Here is a 21,945-nt window from a genome sequence, read left to right on the forward strand (position 1 = left end):
TTTAGACCTATGGAGCTCAAGGAGGCCGTGGACTTGTAGGAAAAATATGTTATGGTCAAGAGAAGTCCATGGACTAGGAGTACGCCAAGGGCATAGAGCAAGATACAATGAATAATTGAGAGTGGCAAGTGATATGTGCGTGGCAGGTCATGGTATAGGAGTGGACTGACATCACAGTATAAAATGCACTATTCTAAAAATCGGTCTAGGCAGCCGCCTAGGCGGTCTCTAGGCGCTAGGCGGTGCCCAACCGAGTCGCCTAGGCCCAAGTCGTTTAAAAAATTGGTTGACCGACTAGGCGGGTTTAGGCAGATCGATTAGGTGGGCTAAGTGATCTCTAGGCGGTCCAATCAATTTTTTTTTTTAATAATTAAATGTCGAAAATTAAAGGCCCGTGTAGGCTTAAGATTTGAATGAGTTTAAAAACTAAAGTCTAATGTAAATTATATATTACTATAACGAAGAGTATGCTTTTTATATGAAGTCGATATTCTTCAACTATTACGCATTTTTGTAATAAGTATTTTTATTTGTGTTTATTTTTTGAATTATGGTAAATGATTTTTTTCATTTCTTATAGTATAGGTGTGTATTACTATATATATTAGGGAAAAAAAAGTGCCTAGAAAGCCTAGGCGCTCTCCCACCGCCCAACGACCGCCTAGCGTTTTTCAGAACACTAATAAAATGTTAAAGGAAAATTCTGGGCCTCAGAAAGCCAAAACAAAGCCCAGATAATCCAGCTTTTCTAAACTCTGGTTAAGCTATAGAACCTAACCATGGTTAGTTAATCTCTTCTCCACCTGGTTCTTCTTTTTTGCCTTGAAAAACTAGACCTCACCTAAAAAAACTAGACCTCACCATTTTTTTCTCTCACATTTTTCACATTCTTGATTTTCAGTCATATATCAATGGAGACACAATGGATCACAGAACTTCCACATAGTAAAATGGATAAACGACCAAGAAAACGAGCTAGACTAACGTGGGACATCTTCCCCACCTCTTCATAAGGTATATTCATTATTTCATTTCATTTATCTCGAAATTTCCTTCTTTTCAGCTTCAATTGATATTTATCTCGATTTTTTTTTAATGTTAATTGATTGTTTGTGAGTTTAATTTAGGAATTGATTGTAATTATATGATTGGAAGAACAAAAGATTGAAAATTTCGTTATTTTTCATCGAATTTACGCTCAATTTAATATGCCCAACGTGTGCATTTGTGGATAAATGTAGGGGATTCCACCAATGTATTGTGGGCAAGAATATATTAATAGAGTGGCTTCGAATCATGGGTTTTCGTCTATGTATTATAAAGTACAGCCTCAAAATTTATCCCCACCTTGGAGGAATGATGATAAAGACGGGCATTATGTTTTTGCCATTGGAGACAATCTAACTCATCGTTGTAAGTTCTGGTTTTAATACTTACTTGTATTCAACTTCTAATGTTCTTTAAACTCAATTGTGATTCATGAATTGTGTTGTCTTAATTTCGCAGACCGAATTATGAGTAAAATGGGCGAAGGTTAGTTTGTGCGGTCTTTGGGAGCTATCGTTGCTAATTTAAGTTGAGTGTCCGAGTTGCAATTAGTTTGATCATTATGCTGAGTTCATCTTCTGGGTAATATTTCAGGAACATTTGGACGAGTGTTGGAATGTTGGGACAATGAAAAGAAAGAATTGGTGGCCATTAAAATTGTCCGTTCAATTCACAAGTACCGTGAGGCTGCTTTGATTGAAATTGATGTTCTTCAGAAGCTTTGCAAATATGATGTTGGAGGCACTCGGTATGGATCTTGTTTTTGTTTGTTCTATTTTGGTAACTGAAGATGTTTAAGTTGAATGTGGTATAAGTGGTTCTATTCTTGCAGTTGCGTGCAAATACAGAATTGGTTTGACTATCGAAATCATATTTGTATTGTAAGTATTTGATTATATAATGATACTTGTATCTGATTGATATTGAAGGGCAATGAGTTCCCTTCCTGCCTAAATTTCATGCGAGTTAAAACTTGCATATGAATTTAAATGGTTTAACAGGTATTTGAGAAGCTAGGACCAAGCTTATATGATTTTCTCCGCAAAAACAGTTACCGTTCATTTCCCATTGACCTTGTTCGGGAGCTTGGCAGACAACTCTTGGAGTTTGTAGCATGTGTGTGAACAGTACTTGCACCATTTTTTTTGTTTTGCATTTCTCTTGATGGCCAAATGCTGTCTTTGAACATTGAAAGTTGGGCATCAAGGTTCTCGATCACCATGTTATGGTTCCATCATGAGTAGTTGAATGACTGTTGTGGTTGGAACTAGGAACTGCAAATTTTCCATACTCTGACTCATCTGTGTCTTTGGCAGTTATGCATGATCTGAGACTTATTCATACTGATCTGAAGCCAGAAAATATTCTTCTCGTTTCTTCGGAATATGTCAGGGTGCCTGACTATAAGGTAGTGACATACTCAACCCTTTCTAAATCGTCGTTATGACAGAGCTTGACTCTGACACAAATTTTCTCTTTACTGGTTGATCATTTAGTATTTCGGATGTTTTTAATTAGCTCGTAACTGATACATTTTATTTCTGATTTTTGGCTGCAACTAAGTTTCTGTCGCGTTCCACCAAAGATGGTTATTATTTCAAGAATCTTCCGAAGTCCAGTACTATTAAGCTCATTGATTTTGGAAGTACAACTTTTGAGCATCAAGATCACAGCTATGTGGTATCAACAAGACATTACCGTGCACCAGAGGTCATCTTGGGTAATACTTTGTTCTTGCTGCAACTGCTATTTTATTTTATTTTCTTATTACCTAGCTCTACGATATATTGTTTGGTACTGTCTGTTGCAGGTCTTGGGTGGAACTATGCTTGTGACTTATGGAGTGTGGGTTGCATACTTATTGAGCTTTGCTCGGTTAGTTCATTGGATCCAATTATTAATATTGTTTAAACTTGTTATTTTGTAAATTCTTGTGACTTCAGGTTTCTTAGACATCATTACAACAGTACATATTCTCAGATTCTTGAGTTTAGGCCTCTAATGATGCTTGGTTGAGAGGACTTAGACTAGAGGACCTCCTGTTTGGGTGGGATAATGTAATTTTGACTTACGATTCTTTTGAACTTGGTGATGCTATCTCTCTACCTGGATTTATACCTACCTTTTTCGCCTTGCTGAGGGTAATCTCGATGTTTTTTTACCCTTCCAAAATCACATGCAGGCTGTATTTCACGGGTATGTGGAAATGGTTGCCATGTCCAGAGTCGTGTCGTGTCAACAGCGACACGGACACTAGTACGACACAGATACGGCATCTACGGTATCAACGAAGAAGATGATCGGATTTTCTAATATTGGTTTTGGTAAATGGGATTCGTTTCTTAGACGCTGTAGTGTGTGCCTTTACTAAATTAAGTAAATTCATGATTTTCTTATCTGGGTTTTTCAAAAAGAAGCTAGGTTACATTGACACTCCGTATCGGACACGGCAAAATATCAAAATTCGAGATAAATTACATGCAATATGTGTCCGACACGGGCACGTGGATACGTATCTGACACGGATTGTTTTCAAAATATGGCGTGTCCATGTAACCTAGAAAAGAAGCAATATGATATTTCATTTAAGACATGTACCAGCCCATTCTACTGTAAACATATATTTCCAACGTTAATGGCAAATAATATTCTTTTTTATTTTTTTATTTTTTACAAATTAAATTAAAATATTAGCCTTGTCCCCGCATCTGATTTTTAGACCTTGCTGTGTTGGAATCACCGTACAGGTGTCCAAACCCGACACTTGTACCTGTACCCATGCAACACAGCATGCAGGCATTTGCGTTTTCTGACCCTATCTTTTGGTATATCTTAATCAAAACAGTCGTAATACTGTCAATCAAACTACATTATAAATGTGGGGCATTTGTTGGAAAGGAGCAGAGGCTTTTAGTGGGGGTTGGGGAGGTTTGTCTTCTCCTATGGCAATGATTTAAATGCTTAAACACTCTGCAAGTTTGTCTAAAATGAAGTCAAATGATACCAACTGCTGTTATTTTCATTGCCCTGTTTCATAGTGTTACCTTAGAGAAATCTAGATTTTCTTATAATTATTTATGCTTGGACTATGACATAAAGAATGCAGTACTTCAACCTTTTGTGTTATTGCATGTGATCTATTTGTAAGTCTATCTACCTGGCTCAGGAAGTTGTTTGTTTAAATTGGAAGTAATAAGCTTATTCCGTTTTTCTTTTGATGTAAAGGGGGAAGCTTTATTCCAAACTCGTGAGAACTTGGAACATCTTGCCATGATGGAGAGGGTGCTAGGCCCACTGCCCCAAAATATGGTGACAAGAGCGGAGTGAGTTTCTGTTTTGTCTATTTTGAGCTTCCTTTTCAACTCCACTTATTATGCATAGAACTTATAAGGTACACTGTTCTGTCTAGTCGGCGTGCTGAGAAATACTTCAGGAGGGGTGCACGATTGGATTGGCCTGAGGGTGCTACTTCAAGAGAAAGCATGCGAGCAGTTTGGAAACTGCCACGTCTCCAAGTAATCAAGTCTTACTTCTTATATCATGGATATCTGTGCCCTAAATTATGCTTTAAATGACTGATAATGGCTGTTATATATGACAAAAATGTTGTTAGTTTTGTGGATGTGAATGTTTTTTCTGAATGAGTGGGTAAACATGGTTGGGATAGATGAACCAAAAAAAAGAAAAAGAATAAAATCATGAGAGCATTTTCAATTTGGGGTGTAAACAGTATAAGTTGTACTCCCCATCATCAAGAACACCCGTCCAGTGGGGGGTGTAAATTGTATAAGTTAGTTATCAATTTGTAAAGGGAGGAGAAAATTCTCATCAGTTTACACTACTTTTAAGAGACAGGCTTTAGTTAGAATGACGTGTGGGCGTTATGATAGTACGAGTACCTCCAACTGATGTGGGTGTGTTGAACTACAAGACATGTTCAAAGTAAGGACTCCTTCATAAATCTCCATTGTGAAGGGCAACTTTCCTCCTTTCTGAGACTATCTCCTACTTCTCCCTTAAACACCACCACCCATCACTTATGTTCTTTGCTAATTTCTATCATCTCAACCATCATTTCTTAATTTATCGTTTTCAGTTTCACAATCACAAGTTCTTAAGAGTCCCATTCTGAATTCGCCAAATTGCAAGAGATTAATATTTTTGAAAAGGAGACAAATTGATAATTGTTTTTCCAAACTTGGTTTAGATATATTTCTGATTACTAACTTTGTGAATTTGCACAAGTTTTTGGTGAAGATTTGATCAATTGAAGATTGTTCCTACAGAATTTATGTTTATAATTTGTATCACTTTTATGATTTATAAATTTTCTTGATTTCCTAGTGAACTTCTAAATATCAAGCTAGTGACCCAGATTGAGTTATGGTAATCTTGTTTCTGAAAAAGAGGAAACGAGATTGAAATCTGCATCATTATTTTGTGGGATCGGTCCCCCTTATTTAGCTAAGACGTTATCCAGAATGATGTCAGTGTTTATAATATCCAAATTTGTATATTTTCTCCATTGGAGACGTTCAAGTGTTTTACTTTTCATACCGTACACTAGAGTGGAGTGGGTGGTGTTAAATCGTAAGTGGAGCCTAGGTGGATTTGTAATTTTACACTCCCCTTTGGAGATGCCCTGAGACAAAATGATCTGTGGTTTTGTTTGTTCCAGTGCCTGTCATTGCTTTGTTATTTGTCAGTTTCTAACTGCAACTTTCAAAATATACATCTGTGTTTAATGAACATTAAGCCTTGTGCAAGGAAGATTATAGTCTTCCTCTCCTCTGGTTTAAGTCTCTATTTAGAAATGTTAGGATCTTTGTATCTTTGTATCTTTGTTAATTAATAATTATTAATGACGAGTCAAACTTTTATTAGTAAATATGGGGAAGATGGGAGCATGGATGGAATTTTCTATCTTCAGAGCCCAGGTCTGGTGGTCTGGTTCTTATATGGGATACCCTAATGGTAGAGTGCAAAGGAAGTCTGAAAGATGCTTATTCACTGTCTGCTAGATATATTAATGATGTTGGTGGTTTCTGATGGGTTTTCAGCAACATTTATGGGCTGTCATTAGTAGAGGAAAATGAACAATTCTTTGCAGAGTTAGTAGATATTGGACCATTGGACAGTGTTGGCAAGCTCCTTGGTGCTTGGGAGGGGACTTCAATCAGATAAGATTCAGTAGAGAGAAAATTGAAGGTTGTAGATTGACCAGAGAGATGCATGAGTTTAATCAATTCATCAATGATTGGGGTTTGGGAGATTTTCAATTACAAGGGTCGATGTACACATGTTCTAATGGACAGGAAAGGGTCAGAATGAGCAGAATTGATCACTTCCTAGCCACATCAGATTGACTTGAACACTTGGGATGGAAGATAGAGAGAGCATTAGGCAGTTTCTTTTCAGATCATCAGATGATTCTCCTTGATGCATGGAAACTTCCTGCAGGATCAAGACTGTTACGATTTGAGGTATGTGGTTCGAGAGTTCGGATTTGGTGCATTTGATGTAGGGGTGGTGGAACAAAATCCATGTTAGCACCAAGGCTGGTTTTGGTGGTGTTTACATAACTCGGAGACTAAAACACAAACTAGGAGACTAAAGATGGTGGTGTTTACAATTGATGCAGGGTAGTGTTTACAGGAGTTCAAATTTCAGACCTATTAGTCTCCTTGGTGGTGTTAAAACACTAACTAGGAGACAAAAGATGGTGGTTGAACTTATCATTTTTAAGTACCAACGAGCTTCCGTAAGCAATAGACAAATTCTTGATGGCGCATTGACTGCTAATGAGATTATTGACTCTCATAATAGAGCTTATATTCCTGGGGTCGTTTGTAAAATGGATTTCTCTTGTGAATTGGGATTTTCTCGATCTTGTACTTGTAAGAATGGGGTTCAGGGTTGAATGGATTTCTCATAATAGAGCGTACTTGTGTGTGTGTGTATACTGTAGATATATATACGTTTCAGTTTTTGAATCTAGCCCAAGCTACTTTCAGTAGTTATTTTGTGGATTATCAGAAATTAGCAAATACAGAGACAAGGTCAACGTGTCGTCAAATGTAAATATGGATACATCATAAATATATGGTTCTTTTTAGTTATTTCTTTTGCACATTGTTTTGACCTCTGTGGTACTGAACACACTGCCATAATGGTATTGGAAAAAATCATGGTGATGAGACCGAAAGACCATCTATTATATCTGAACTCCCTCGAGTTATTTCTGTTTTGATTAATAGTGATAAAAATGGGGAAGGGAAGAGGGAAAAAAAAGAGGTATGTATTTCACTAAGTACATTGACACGGATAGGTGTGTCCGTATTCGACACAGATATGAAGAGTTGGACACGGCGAATTTTCAAAAATTGAGGTATATCACACACAATGTGTCTGACATGGACACATGGATATGTATCCGACACAGATTATCTTCAAAATATGGCGTGTCCATGTAACTTAGGTATTTCATCAATCAAAGCTTCAATTACCGATAAAATAACAAGAAGGTTAAAGTCAATCAACAGTATTGGATAAAAAGAATATTCAATTTACCAAATTTCTCTTCAATATAATCTAATAAACTAAAATTAACCTTCTGGTCATTGCTTTATTTTTCATAATAATGTTCTTATTTGATTACTGAATTACGCCAAGAAAAGTGCTATGGAGCTGGAATTTTTCAAGGCTTGTAATATAATGGTCTGATATATAACTACTCATTGGTTGCTTGCAGAACCTTGTGATGCAGCATGTGGATCACTCTGCCGGAGATCTAATTGATCTTTGCAAGGCCTCCTCCATTATGATCCAGCCGAGCGGCTGAAAGCAAGCGTAGCACTATGACATCCTTTCTTTACAAGAGATCAGAGAAGGTGTGGCTATCCCGTGTAGCTACTAGTCCGACATAAGAGTCTGTTATGAAATGAACGCTCTAAGGACAAAACAAAAGTGTGGAATGCATCGATCTGCAGAACCTTCTTCTTACTCTGCCAAAAGCATTGTAAGTCTACTACTGTACATGGAGCTATTACTCATTTTGTTATTGTCTTTTCGCAAGGCTTTGTCTGTCTGGAAAAGTGTAAACTGTGTACAAGATGAGAATCTGTAGTAAAAATCATACATCTTTGGTTTGTGTTTTCTTATAATATTTTCCCATGTACTTTTCCCTGTTTTTGAACTTGCACATTGTAATTAAGATATGAATCTTGAGGTTACAATAAACCTCAGAAGGAATTGGCTAATGAATGATGGTAAGTTCTGAGTAACACCAGACATGTAAAAGCATGTGGTATTCTTCAAAATCCCAACAATTTACAGGACTGGCAGAAAGCTTCAACAGAATGTTTCCTTCAAATTAAAATTTCCAGAAAGATTGTGAATGAGATTTTTTTTGTGAACGAGATTTTTGTTTTGCTACAGTTCCTAAGCCCTAGAAAGAAAAAGACTGGGCACATGAAAACCTCAAAAATATTTTGACAGGATCATTGCTAAACTTTCGGAAACCGATTGGCAGGTAAACAAGAAAGGAAATTCTAATGTATATTTTTTATAGGGATGCACCGGAGAACCATCAATGTGATAGAGAAAGAGTACAAAGAAAGAAAAGGCGCACCTTCAGTCAGTGGCTGCAATGAGCGGATGTTTCAAAGCAGGTAAAGAAGGGTAGTTATGAAGCTAAAGGGTTTCAGTTCCAAGAAGATACCAGGTGTGTGCTGAAGCCATATTAAGATGTGCTAATTCCATTGGCCGTTTTCCAAGCTGCTAGCATATGATTATATAAAATTAGCACCTGCTACTGAAAATAGAATTAAGATCTTGTCATTAATAGTTGAGGACTTAGGTCCCATTTGAACTTGACTATCAAAGATGAGCAAGTTCATCAAACCTGCCAGACTACAATATAGGAGTTGGATTTGTTGTCTAGGGCATGATTATGTCCTCAGAAGCTCATTCCGCTCTATTGGGTTAGTGGGTGGTTCATTAGTGTCGTAGCTCATGGGGGAAAATTTTCATATAGCTCTGCAAAATTGCCCACATCTGCCAGGCCACCCATTCCGGCTCGAAGCACTTCCACAACCCCAGTGCCATCGTGTAGCTGTTTCAAGTATCGTACTTGAGTCAGTATTTTTGTGCCTTGGTAACGTTGTTTCAATAATGCTGAGCATCACCCCCAGTTCTGGCTTATATATGGCTTCAGAATAATGCTGGCCACTGATCAAAATTCATTTTTGGCTATGAGATTTTGGACGTGTACTAAATTCGATGTTACAATTGACGGATTAGCGTGGGCAGTTCGATATCACAATGGGATAATTGGTCAATCGGCTTGTTGTTTGGAGGCAAGTGTATTGCGTTGAAGATTTGAAGTGATTATGGGAAGTGTAGAAATGGACAATGTTTTATCGCTCAGGGTGTCAGTGGGTTGGGTCAGGCTCAATGCCTGACTGACTTTAAACGAGTCAAAGAGGGTAGAATTTAGACCCTAGATTTTAGAGTCGTCCTCCCAGAACAACCTGCTTGTTGCTTCAAAGTCATTGCAAAATGAAAGAAATAAGTCCAACTACATTTGCAAAATAAGAATGAATATGGTATTTGGATCAGCGTTAAAAGAAATTAATCAGAAATTAAAATCCAATCATTGAGAATGTGAGATCATCATACCCAAACATAATTTAGATTCGAAATTCCAACCGCGTAAATTTATCCTCCATGTGTTTTGCATGCATCAACTTTTCATGGTGAACATTAAGAAGTAAGAGTCAAGGATTCATGGGTATGAGATCTCGTTGATTATTCCTATAGCATACCCATCAAAAAAAGTATGTCATTACTCGACCATTGGACACTTTTCACTTTTGTCATACCGTGGTGGATTCCATAGTCCATAATCCATACTCATCGAGTCATCGTTATCTCTATTAGTAAAGTACACCATAATTAACCTGACCTTTTAAATTAGACCAACCTTTTATCTACCACTAAATACCCTTGATTAGATATTAAAATAAAATATTCAATGCCTTTAAAAAGGACTATTCTGTCATTTCAACTTTTATTTACATTTATACCCTTAAGTTATAACACCATCACAAAGGAGTTTTGTGTAAATTCAGGTTGAAAACCAAATGCACGCACTATATGACTATGAATTGTACGCCTATATTTATTAGTCATAAATTAAGACTTAAATTACCATAAATACGCTAATCCTTTCCCTTTTCGTCTCCCTCTCAATCTCTACGTATCCCATCTTTTTTTGCAAACAGTAGGTAAAAAAAAATCGTATTATCTCTTGCCTCTCTTGAAATACTTGGGATCAAATGACCTCTCTTCTTCTTACGTTTTCTCTCTCTCAAATCTCTCATTCGCTTTCTCCTAAAAGGTAATAGCCAAACAAAACAAAAAAAAAAAACAATGCGGCCCTAATAATATCTCTATTTCAAAAGGTAAGATATTTCATTTAACCTATTCAAAAATTTCATAGATTGGAAATTACTCATTCGAGGATCTGCAACTATTTCGTTACTTTGGCAGGAAGGTTAGTTTCGTTCTACTGACCTCTAATCATTATTTGAAGATTTATGATTTTTTTTTTAAGAAGCATGAAATATCTTGATGACTTTTTGTTAGTTTCCAAAATTGGGTTTTGGGATAAAATTTTGCCCTAATATGATGAGTCTTGCCCTTCTAGAAAAAGTTGTATGGAGTTATCAGCTCGGCCTTTTCTGTGTCGACGGAAGATGAATTGTCCTGTTGACAACAACGTTTTCCACCCTTTGGTATGTCTGGAGAGGGGAAACATTTAGAGTAGATATTGGAGATCAAAGTAAATTATCTCGAAATGCCTGGTGGAGTATATACACAACTATTCTCACATCCAAACACGATAGCAAATTCGAAATCACTCAACTCGGCCTTACTTATTTTGTGTAGATGGTTGAAATTTAATTGTGAGGGTTGTAGGGAGATGGGAAAGAAGATTCGAGATAGTTCTTTTATGATGAATTGTGGTTATCATTACAGTACTTGCAGTTCAATTGGCTAGGACTCTTACAAATGCAAAACAAAGATTCGAGCGATTAGAGAGGCCATTAGTGGGAAAAAGGTTCAAGAGGTACAAGTGTACAACCTATTGGATTAAATGCAATGCACCACATTAATCGACTTTTGAACCTCGGTCAAGTTCATTACACTTCCATGGCCATTGTTAAAATTTGGTTCTGATAGTTTTAGATAGGTTTATTGGTCTTAGAGTTATCTCCTGTTAAAAACCCTTAATGACATGCTCACACAGTGCATTGTGGTGAATACAATAAGTCTTTTGTTTGGGTTAATAGCTGTTGTTGCTGCTGCTTGGTGAGGTCTTTAGCAGACTCAAGATTTGTGTTGGCTGTATTTTGAACTATGTAATGATGTTTTCCTTTTCCTACAACTGAAAAAAAGCAGTCTAGATGTATGCTTCACTTGCAGAAGAAATCATATGCTTATCACTTGCACAAATCCCATAAATTTTGTTATATAGTAAACTTGCAACTGAAGTGCTTGAAATCAAATTGGATGCCTTTGTACTTGAACAATATATTAAAGGACCCAAAATGTTTCGATGCATTCTTTAGAAAAAAAATTCATAGTTAACGGATGTGCTTATCACACATAATTTCGTTACTTTAGTGCTTTGTTGGTTTTGTTTGATTTTTGCTCACCGCATATTGCAACGTGTTCTTTTGTTCGGAACACTCTACTCAACCAGTTGATTACAAACCGCTTGACGCCATCCAACCTGTTTGTGGCCAAGATGCCCGATTAGAGAAGCCCCCGGATAATGCAAGATCATTGAGCCTCTTTACCGCCAACCCGTTCTTAATCTAATGTTGTAGTAATCTTGTCATGGAAGAATCATCTATCTGAGATCTTATGCGACATTATTGGATCAATCCTAGGAGCCCCGTAACAAGACACTTGATTGGCACCGCGTGAGTGAAGATACCAATGGAAGATGAGCATATCGAGGAAGATCTTCCAACATTTACTTCATGAAGATGGTCATGAGTACTGGCTTCACGACAAGAGATTTCAACCTCAGTTTCGTGATCCCCAGTTGTGGTGACAAACTGTAACCTGCTTTTACCGAATGTTTTCCTCGTCAAGCCTTGCCTGGTCTTGGAAAGCAGATCTCCATGTGGTAAAGGATTTGGCCCATCTCGGTCATTAGCCGAGTTAGGTAGAACGTGTGACTCGTGTCGCGAAAACCCATTGCTCTCACTTGGTGGGAGTGATGATAGGTTCTCTATTCTCATCTTTGCAGGCCAACCAAGGACGGCCGGAATTAAGAAACTGGATCATCCGAAACTCCACTTGCCTCGCCGACTCGATGGAGGAGAAAAATCGGCCGCAATCTGGTCAATAAGACTCACCATGTCGGTGGTGTATATCTCGATTGCAAGGCAGCCTTTCCCATCGGCCCCGACTCATTTCAACAAGCTCATCCGAAGATTGTATCTATTCCTCGCAAAGTTCGGGTTCTCGAAGAATTTGCATGTACCAATCGATTCATTTATCCGAGATTGAAATGACGATCACGATTACTAGCGGTTGCCAATACCGTGATTCTTATCAAGCAACAAAGAAACATAGTTATCTTTACATATAGAATAACCAATACAAATTGAACTCGTAAAAGGCAATATAGTCTTCTGAGGAAGGTTATGCTTATTGCTCTCGACAACAAGGCCTTTGTTAAAATACTTCCAAAGATATCGCCAATACTTTTCTTATACAACTAACCGAACCGAGACTTGGCATGGAATTCAGAAGAAATAACCGGAAGGGTGCGGGAAAAAGTTGATTATAAGGTCATTTCTTTGTGGTTAGTCCAAATCTGTAATAATTCGAAATGACCGCGATTAGTACGGATAACTTTGTGGGTTCAAAATGGGATGTACAAGAGTTGTATACCTGCATTACCAAGTTAGTATGTTTTCATTTTCTACTACTTTAGTCCTATTTGTAGAAACATACTTCAGTATTGGCCCTTCATAGTATGTGGTCTGGTGGCTGACCTAAGGAGTTTGCTTCCTTTATGCTTTTATAATTTGATTCCATTAGCACGCCGAGACTTTAGTTTTTAAGCTTTTGAATCAAAGGATTATCAACTGTGCTGTGTTGTTTACTTGTAATGGTTTCTGAAGTTTGCAGGCTTCAACTAAGGCATGGACGGTAATGCAGGGACAGTTCAAACTGGATAGTGTCCCAGCAAGAGCTATCATTTTTATTGAAGGCCCACCTGGTGGAGTGGTCATTCTTATGGAAATTGTAGTTTGTCACTATAGTTAGCATTTATATAACTATTAGACACTATATGACTATAGTTCATAGCCACTACTATTCTATATAATAGCAATTATATAGTATATATATAATTCCATGCTCTCATTATAAAGTTGTACTCTATAATTTGTTAAAAAGTATATACTTCTTATGAGAACATAAGTACAGCATTTACGAAATGGTGTGTAGTTTGTCAATGTGGAGAGATGAAGTGGTAATATAAACTTCTGGTTTGTCAAATTGCCTCTGGCCTATGTTACGTAAAATGCTCAACCGTAGGTAACATAGGTATAGTTGGTGGCTTCAATCTTTGAAAGGATGTAAGGGCTCTTTGGCGAAGTCATAGCCGGTGGGCTCAATATGGGTAATCTGGCCCTTATTTTTCTATTATATCTTTGGCTTTTGAAGTTAGAACGAGGTCCCTTTGAATATATAAGCCTCCGATTAAGTTCACAAGTACATCAAGAGAAGTACATTTGCTATTGAGAATTGTCATGCATTTGGAAGCTCATTGTTGGATGTACTCAATTTTGGGAAGGCATACACACTTTTAGCTATGTTTATTTGATTCCTAATTTCTTATCTATCCAGACCTTCAAATATTTCTCATCTCATTCAATTATTGTTAAGGATATACTGTAGATCACTTGATTTTCACTGATCGATCGAACAATAATGACTTTTTCAGTGATGCAAGCGCAACAGGTGTGCCCAATTTACTTGAAAAAAATGTGTATAGAGTTATCAGAAATTGCCTTAAACATCCATATGCATGCTTTGGAAACGAACTCTTAACATTGTAAGGACTTTTCTCTATCTCAAATTGATGTGAGTAGGTACTCTTTTTATTTGCTCAATGTGTTTTTTGCTGATAAAACATATGTATGCAGGAATGCTCAGAAGAACATATCTCAACGCTTTATCATATCTCAAATATTGAGTGTCTATATTCCGTGCTTTTTGCTAGCATGATGTCCTTGAATAAAAACGATGCGGTATTTAATAGTTCTTCTTTTGTTGTATGGGATGTCTTATTAGCTGTATATTTTATTTATTTAATTATTTTTACCTGTCTTTTGCATTCTTTTTTGCTACCAGATATTGAGTTGGTAAATTTACAGATATCAAAGACCATGGTGTTGTTTTAAAAATGGAATTTGATTCTACAGACAAATTTTGTTTAATATACATGTTAACATTGCATACAGAAGAAAAGTTTTTCATCCAGACCACTTTTCTATCAGCAACATCACTTAAACGCCAAGCACCCTCAATTGAAGACTATACAAGAATGAGCTATTGATCAATGTTGAGTCTAAATTCAAAAGAATTACTTTTACATGCAACCATGCTAAGGAATGCACCAAGATAGAACGTGCTTGATTTGAAGACTAGACATGTCACCAAACATTTAAGTGTATAATGCAAATGGACAACATATATGAAGTGTTCAGGCTCAAGATGAAGATAGCCCGTATGCAAGTCCTCATTGTGACTCATGCTGATTTTTTATGCTTCAATTTACAATATGTTTCAGCGTTCACTTTTTTGCAAATTCAAAGTTCCTGCAACTGATGTAAGAACTAAGAATTAGACATTCTCGCTATCAATTTTGCTTATGTAATAACATTTGTTTGGCTTACATTTCGTTCCTTAGAGTTTTTAAGAACGTATTCTTCTTGCAATTGTTTCTAGACCTAACCTGCTACGTTTTTGCTTTTATTAAAAAAAAAATTCTATAAATTTTAATTCCTGTATTCAGTTGGTTTTGTTCGGATATAATGTTCTTTTTTCTCCCAAATTTGTGCGTGCTTTTAAAATTTCTATAATCATGTTAAAGTATATTGAAATATTTATTTTTGTTGTACTTTGTTAGCTTCGCAAGCGCAACGCGCGTGCCAATTTGCTAGTATATTTAACTCTTCCCAAGCAACTTTTATCAATAAAAAAAGTCCCATACTCATCGTTCAAAGATCCGCTTTATAGTTTACTGACGTGTACGCTACCGTTTTAATTTAATAAGTTATCTCAGCTAGGATTTTCATTTTAATATTAACAATAAATAAGAGAATTTCGTTTTCTTCTTGTAATTTTCTTTTCTGGTTCACTAAAGTGGGATTGATTCCAAAGTTTTAGTGACTTTTCTAGAAGATATCAATATGATTGCATTTATATATATATTTTTGATAAGTGATTTGTTTTTCAGGTAAACTTGACAATTTAAAATTTCATCACTTTAATCCAACTAAATTGTATTCCAGTAGGGTATGCCCGTGCCTACGGCCCACGAGACCTCGTCGCGTCTGCAGCGCTACCCGAAAAATGAACAATCATGTTCATATATGTTTTGGGTATGAACATTTATTGTTCATATATGTTTTGGGTACGAACAATCAATGTTTATGTCTGTTTTGGGTATGAACATTTATTGTTCATATATGTTTTGGGTATGAACAATCAATGTTCATATTTGTTTTGGGTATGAACAGATATGAACAATCAATGTTCATATTTGTTTTGGGTTTGAACATTTATTGTTCATATCTGTTTTGTTCATACCTATTGTTCATAACCATTAAGTATGTGGTACACATATCAATCTTTGTCTATCCATTGGTTGCCCAGTGTGTTTTACGTAACTTTGTCATATCTCATTTCTTAATTTTCAATTCCATTGTTTTAAAATGTGTCCACCGCTACAAAACAGAAACATCCACCAAACTTTGCAGTTATGTGCAGGAGCTTTTGATTATCTCTTCTTAATCCCAAGTAAAGAAAATATTACTTTGTGAGTATCCTATATATGTTTGGGAGATAGAGTGTGTATGGGTATCTAATTACCCGAAACCGAATCGGAATTAGAACTGTTTATAGCGGTTATGGGTTTAAAAATGTTAATAGCGGAATTAAAACCGAACCGGAATTAATTAATACACCGTATATGTTAAAATTTAGTGTGTAATATATATTTATACAGATCGTATGTATGTATGTATAGTATAATGTACTCTTGTTCGATTTAAAATGGAAATTAATACATGCGTACGCACAATTTATGAGTTGTACTTAAAGTTTTTCTAAAAAATTCAAAGATTATAGAATTTATGACCATTATAAGTGTTATTGTCGCACTAAAAACTAACTTTTATATTTGTTACGTAATTAAAAATGTAATTTTAGTAATAATAATATATAACCCAAGAAAAAACCGAAACCAACTTAATTAATGGGTATAGTTTCTGGTTTTCTTAAAAATAAAATAAAATAACCAAACCTGATAGGAACCATTAAAAATAGAATGCAACTCGAAACCAGTAAAAACCGACCCATGAACACCCCTATTTGGTACCATGATCAACTGATCTTTGTTTAGCCTTAGGGTGCCCAGGTGTGTCTACCGCAAATTTGTCCTATCTCATTTTATTATATTTTTTATTTGAAAATGTGACCTCGTGTTATCAAAGAAAAACGTCCCCCAATCTTTGAAGTTATGCCCACGCCTACGGCCCACGAGACCTCGACGCGCCTGCGGCGCTACCCCGAAAAATGAACAATCAATGTTCATATATGTTTTGGGTATGAACATTTATTGTTCATATATGTTTTGGGTATAAACAATCAATGTTCATGTCTGTTTTGGGTTCATGTTTTTTTTGGATGTGAACATTTATTGTTCATACCTATTGTTCATAGCCTCTAAAGTATGGATGCACCTCCTAATAGGTTGTGTCCGCGTCTGACGCGGATGCGGACACGGACGCAGCATGGACGCCTGTCGGACGTGGTCGACGTGGTCAACATAGTCAGGACGCGGTCAACATGGTCGTGACGCGGATTTTGACCTAAAAAAATAAAAAATAAATCAAAATAATATTTAAAAACTCAATTTTTTCATTTTTTTTTGTTTTGTTAAGACTTATAACATGTTTTTAAAGTTTGATTAGGAAATATTAAACTTAATTTTGTGGCTATTTATCTTTAATAGTTTTGAATTTATGAATGTTGATACATTTAATTAAGTTTTTAATGTTTAATTTATATAAAATAAAATTATAAATATTAATTAATTTCCGCGTCATTTGCCGCGTTCGCATCCTACTTTTTTGAGATATAACCGAGTCACCGCGTCAGTGTCTGCGTCTGCGTCAGTGTCCGCGTCCGCGTCCTCATCCGTGTTCGTGCAACATAGTTTATAGCTAATGTTCATAATTTGGAGTATGAACAGTTATTGTTCATATCTGTTTTAATAAGCAGTTGATGAAGAACAACTATATAGTTGATTGAGAAGTTATATATGTGATAAAATATATGAAGAAATGGTCACACACCCCATGCTTTCCAACGACAAATATTCCTTATGGGCTTATTAGCGAGTAAAGTGTGTAGGAAAAGACGGCTTTGGATTGTGCTTTTAAACAGACTTAAAGATTACAAGAACTTGAAGGAGAAAAGACAAATTGGAATTAGAAAGCCTAAAATGAAGTGCACGCCATGTTCAAGTGAAACGATCGGGGATGGTTAAAGAAGTTAAATGGACTTGTATACAAAAGGGTATGCCCATGCCTTATGCCCACGACGCGGCGCTATCTCTAAAAAATGAACAATCAATGTTCATATATGTTTTAAAAAATGAACAATCAATGTTCATATATGTTTTGGGTATGAATAATCAATGTTCATGTTATGGATTCATGTTTTTTTTGGGTATGAAACATTTATTGTTCATATATATATTTATTTATGCTAAACAATCAATGTTCATTTTTTGTTATGGATTCATGTTTTTTTTTTGGTATGAATACGGATGTTCATATCTGTTTTGGAGTGTGAACATTTATTGTTCATATCTGATTTTTGTTTATACCTATTGTTCATAGCTAAATACTTTTTCATAAGTGTTTTTTGGGATATGAACAGTTATTGTTCATATCTGTTTTGTTTTGGGTTCATGTTTTCATAGCTGTTTTTGGGTTCAATCAATGTTCATAGCCGACGTTCAAAGATGGGTAGATATGAACAATCAATGTTCATACCTATTGTGGGTATGAATGAAAATAGAACCTGTCAAGTCTCACAGTTCAAACCAAAAACCAACTTCATTCTAAGCATTTTTCACCATAAAATAATAATAATAATAAAAGATTCTAGTGCCTCTTCAAAGGAAACTAAGGTATGTGTGAATATGAATATTAAGGAAGCTTTTCATCACATACACCATAAAGAAGAATAAAAAGCTGAAAATTTCCGTGGTGAGGTAAATTGCACCATACAAAGTGACTTCTAACATCCAAAGAACCAAAACCAAAAGGGACATCGGGATCATCATCATGAGAAATTCAAAATGTGGCTATAAAGAGATTGTAGCATTCGCATGAAATTTCCGCCTCAAGCACATTGGCGTGAGAGAGTTGAAACTTGGAACCGAGAACACACTATTCCCAAATCGAGAGTGAAGAATGCAATTAGTAACCTCTTCAACAACCCAACCAAGCCATCCATGCATGAACCTCTAGCTGGTGGACATTAATCACTTATCTTGAGTTGTGGGTAGTCTTGATTATTTTTGTTGATGGAGACTTGAAATGATTTTTGACCAAGTAATGGAATCATTAGCCTGTGAAAATTTCAGAAGTGTAAATAAGGAGGCAAGTATATGATGGTTCAAGGAAGCAAACCAGTAGCTAAGCATGTATCCATCCACAAAAACAATGACGTACCTCGAACATGGATGAAGACGGTGAATCTGGGAGTGATGGACGAGAAGATGTCATCTCACGATCTAAAGCAGAAAGTGTTAGTTTTCACCCTGGACCAGTCATGGCAGTACACATATTCCATGGGCAAAAATGTATGTGCTGCCTGATTGGATCAAACTCCATGCCTTGGCACGATTGCGCCCACTTTAGACACATATTTCAGACATATGTCATCAAGACAAATGCTTCAAGCAAGACTTCAGAGTATACGACATTTGTAGTAAGCTTTTCAGCATTTGGAGGTAGAAAAATACTTATGCGGGCTGCGGAAGTGCACCTGGATAATGCCACATATAACTGGCCATGGCTGAAAACTTCAGTTCGAAGATCGATTCCTACAAACTTCACGGATTGTCCTTGTCAGTTATTGAATCAGTATGCAAACGGAAAGATGTGAAAATTTTGGAAATTGTTTCAAGTAAATCTTAAAAGACATGGCTTGACTTGTTTCTAGGCACATAATACAAATTTGACTTTGTGCTAAACGGGAAGGAAGGAGTATCAGACAGTACCTAAAGTTGCATAGTGCATTGAGGAATACTTCTAGGTACATCCATTTTGTACAAGATTTGTCTTATTTTATTTAAGTGGGATGGGGGGGGGGTGGTTAGTGCATTGAGGAATACTTCTAGGTACAACCATTTTGTACAGGGTTTGTCTTATTTTATGTGGGAATTCGGTGGGTGGTTTATGAGACACATCATAGAGTATTCCCTTTGCACTATCATAGTATCTCCCCTTCCTAATTGGTATGCTAAATAAAATCGATAACTTCAGGAAACAACACATTTCGTTCTTACAAGGAACAATAAAATGGTGTAGTCTATTCACTAAAATGCTAGAAAATCCGAACAAAAAAAAAGTAAACTTCCAACTAAACCAAAGAATTGTAAAGCATGTGAATCCTTTTTAGAGCACAGATGCAAGCTAAATCAGAATATTGACATTCTGGTTTTTTTATAAGAGAAAAATCCAATTTTCTTATAAGAGAAAAATCAAATTCTTATAAATAATCAAAACCAATAAAGTAATAGGGAAAGTACTCAAGTAGGATCCAAATTAACCAATTACTTATTTTACTGATAAGACCTAAAGTAAGATACAACGATTACAGAATTGAAACTTCATCCACTCCCACTACAATTTTCTCTTATAAATTTGCATACGCTTCTAAAATCAAGTTTCATATAGATTTGGAAACGAGGTGAATGCAAGCAAAACCAATTAATTTAAGCGTAAGATTATTGACGTTTACAAGTGATCTATTAGAAGGATAAGAAAAAGTATGACTGATTACCATGATCATTTTTTGTTCTTGTTCCTGCTCTTCTAGAATTGCCTCAATAAGAATAATGTAAGGTCCCTGCTCAATAATTTCCCAGTGTCCCTGATAAAGCTACAAAAGGAAATAAAAGAAAAAGAAGAATCAATTAATCCTTGTAACACTGACACTTTCAAGTGAAAACATACCTCCAAAAGTTCATTCACCTTTACTTTATTATTAAAGGAATGTCATATCCCATAGGGCGTAGTGCATCTATGGCAGCATCCATCCGCGCTTGACCTATCTGCAATGATATTTTCCAAAACATATGGGGAGATAAAAAATCAAAACTAAGAACCTGAGAAGATGTACCAAAAATTACAAAAAATTAAAAATTAAAACTAAACAAAATAATAATAATAATAATAATAATAATAATAATAATAATAGTAAATAAATAAAATAAATGAAAAGTACAAACCTTTCTTGGGCTCCCTCTACGCGCCATTGGCAAATATAAGTTCAGGACACGAACTAATCAATACAAGTTAGGACACTGTAAAAATATTCCAAACAAACACCACACTGTAAGCAAAAGAAAGACACAAATGGAGCCCAACTAATCCAAACCCCTCAACCTTCTCTCTCTTTTTCTCCCCGACACTATCATAAGCACTTTCAAGCTTAACAAATAAGTATAAAACAGTCAAAAAGGGGGGGAGGGGGGAATAATAATAAAAAATAATAAATAAAATAATAATAAATAAATAAAATAAATGAAAAGTACAAACCTTTCTTGGGCTCCCTCTACGCGCCATTGGTAGATATAAGTTCAGACCTGTGAAAACATTCCAAGCAAACACCACACTGTAAGCAAAAGAAAGACACAAATAGAGCCCAACTAATCTAAACCCCTCAACCCTCTCTCTCTTTTTCTCCCCAACACTCAACTGATCATAAGCACTTTCAAGCTTAACAAATAAGTATAAAACAGTCAAAAAGGGTGCGGGGGGGAATAATAATAATAATAATAATAATAAATAAAAAATAAATAAATAAAATAAATGAAAAGTACAAACCTTTCTTGGGCTCCCTCTACGCGCCATTGGCAGATATAAGTTCAGACCTGAACGACCGAATACAAGTTCATACCGGTAAAAACATTCCAAACACCACACTGTAAGCAAAAGAAAGACACAAATGGAGCCCAACTAATCTAAACCCCTCAACCCTCTCTCTCTTTTTCTCCCCGACACTCAACTGATCATAAGCACTTTCAAGCTTAACAAATAAGTATAAAAAAAAAAAAAGGGGAGAGAGAGAGAGAGAATGAAAATCACGGCCCATTAAAACAAGTTTAAGATATGTGATTTTTTTCCAAAAAAAAATACACCACAAATTCCACTTCATTTATCACAAATCTAAGCACAAGAAGTAAAACCTATAAACCCCATAAACATAAACAATTGGAAAGCGTGATACTACACAAACAAGCATTAAACGCATCGAATAAGCAAACACCATGAACACAAG

General features: G+C 35.9%; 2 protein-coding genes and 1 long non-coding RNA gene across 4 annotated transcripts; 2 read left to right on the forward strand and 1 right to left on the reverse strand.

Moving 5' to 3' along the window:
* Positions 1 to 824: 824 nt before the first annotated feature.
* LOC147497639 (serine/threonine-protein kinase AFC1-like) lies at positions 825 to 13,632 on the forward strand. 2 transcript variants are annotated; one of them, XR_015195197.1, is made up of 14 exons: positions 825 to 1,014; positions 1,242 to 1,413; positions 1,507 to 1,533; positions 1,642 to 1,795; positions 1,880 to 1,928; positions 2,049 to 2,163; positions 2,364 to 2,455; positions 2,611 to 2,767; positions 2,858 to 2,922; positions 4,273 to 4,370; positions 4,457 to 4,562; positions 7,799 to 8,065; positions 8,618 to 8,770; positions 13,254 to 13,632. XR_015195197.1 is itself a non-coding variant. In XM_086560042.1 (12 exons), exons 2-12 carry the CDS (start codon positions 1,254 to 1,256, stop codon positions 7,886 to 7,888), a joined length of 1,113 nt encoding a protein of 370 aa, XP_086416168.1. In that variant the 5' UTR covers positions 825 to 1,014; positions 1,242 to 1,253; the 3' UTR covers positions 7,889 to 8,330. The 2 variants fall into 2 exon arrangements, 1 of the variants encoding a protein (XP_086416168.1); XM_086560042.1 differs by lacking the exons at positions 8,618 to 8,770; positions 13,254 to 13,632 and having other exon boundaries at positions 7,799 to 8,330.
* LOC147497640 (uncharacterized) lies at positions 11,988 to 12,362 on the reverse strand. The gene has a single exon (XM_086562953.1). It carries the CDS (start codon positions 12,360 to 12,362, stop codon positions 11,988 to 11,990), a length of 375 nt encoding a protein of 124 aa, XP_086419079.1.
* A 418-nt stretch (positions 13,633 to 14,050) lies between the features above and the next one.
* LOC147497641 (uncharacterized) lies at positions 14,051 to 14,454 on the forward strand. The gene is made up of 2 exons (XR_015195198.1): positions 14,051 to 14,191; positions 14,283 to 14,454. It is a non-coding gene; the product is annotated as an uncharacterized LOC147497641 (long non-coding RNA).
* Positions 14,455 to 21,945: the final 7,491 nt, after the last annotated feature.

This window comes from Coptis chinensis, chromosome 5 (assembly GCF_015680905.1).
Source record: "Coptis chinensis isolate HL-2020 chromosome 5, ASM1568090v1, whole genome shotgun sequence".
NCBI lineage: Eukaryota > Viridiplantae > Streptophyta > Magnoliopsida > Ranunculales > Ranunculaceae > Coptis > Coptis chinensis.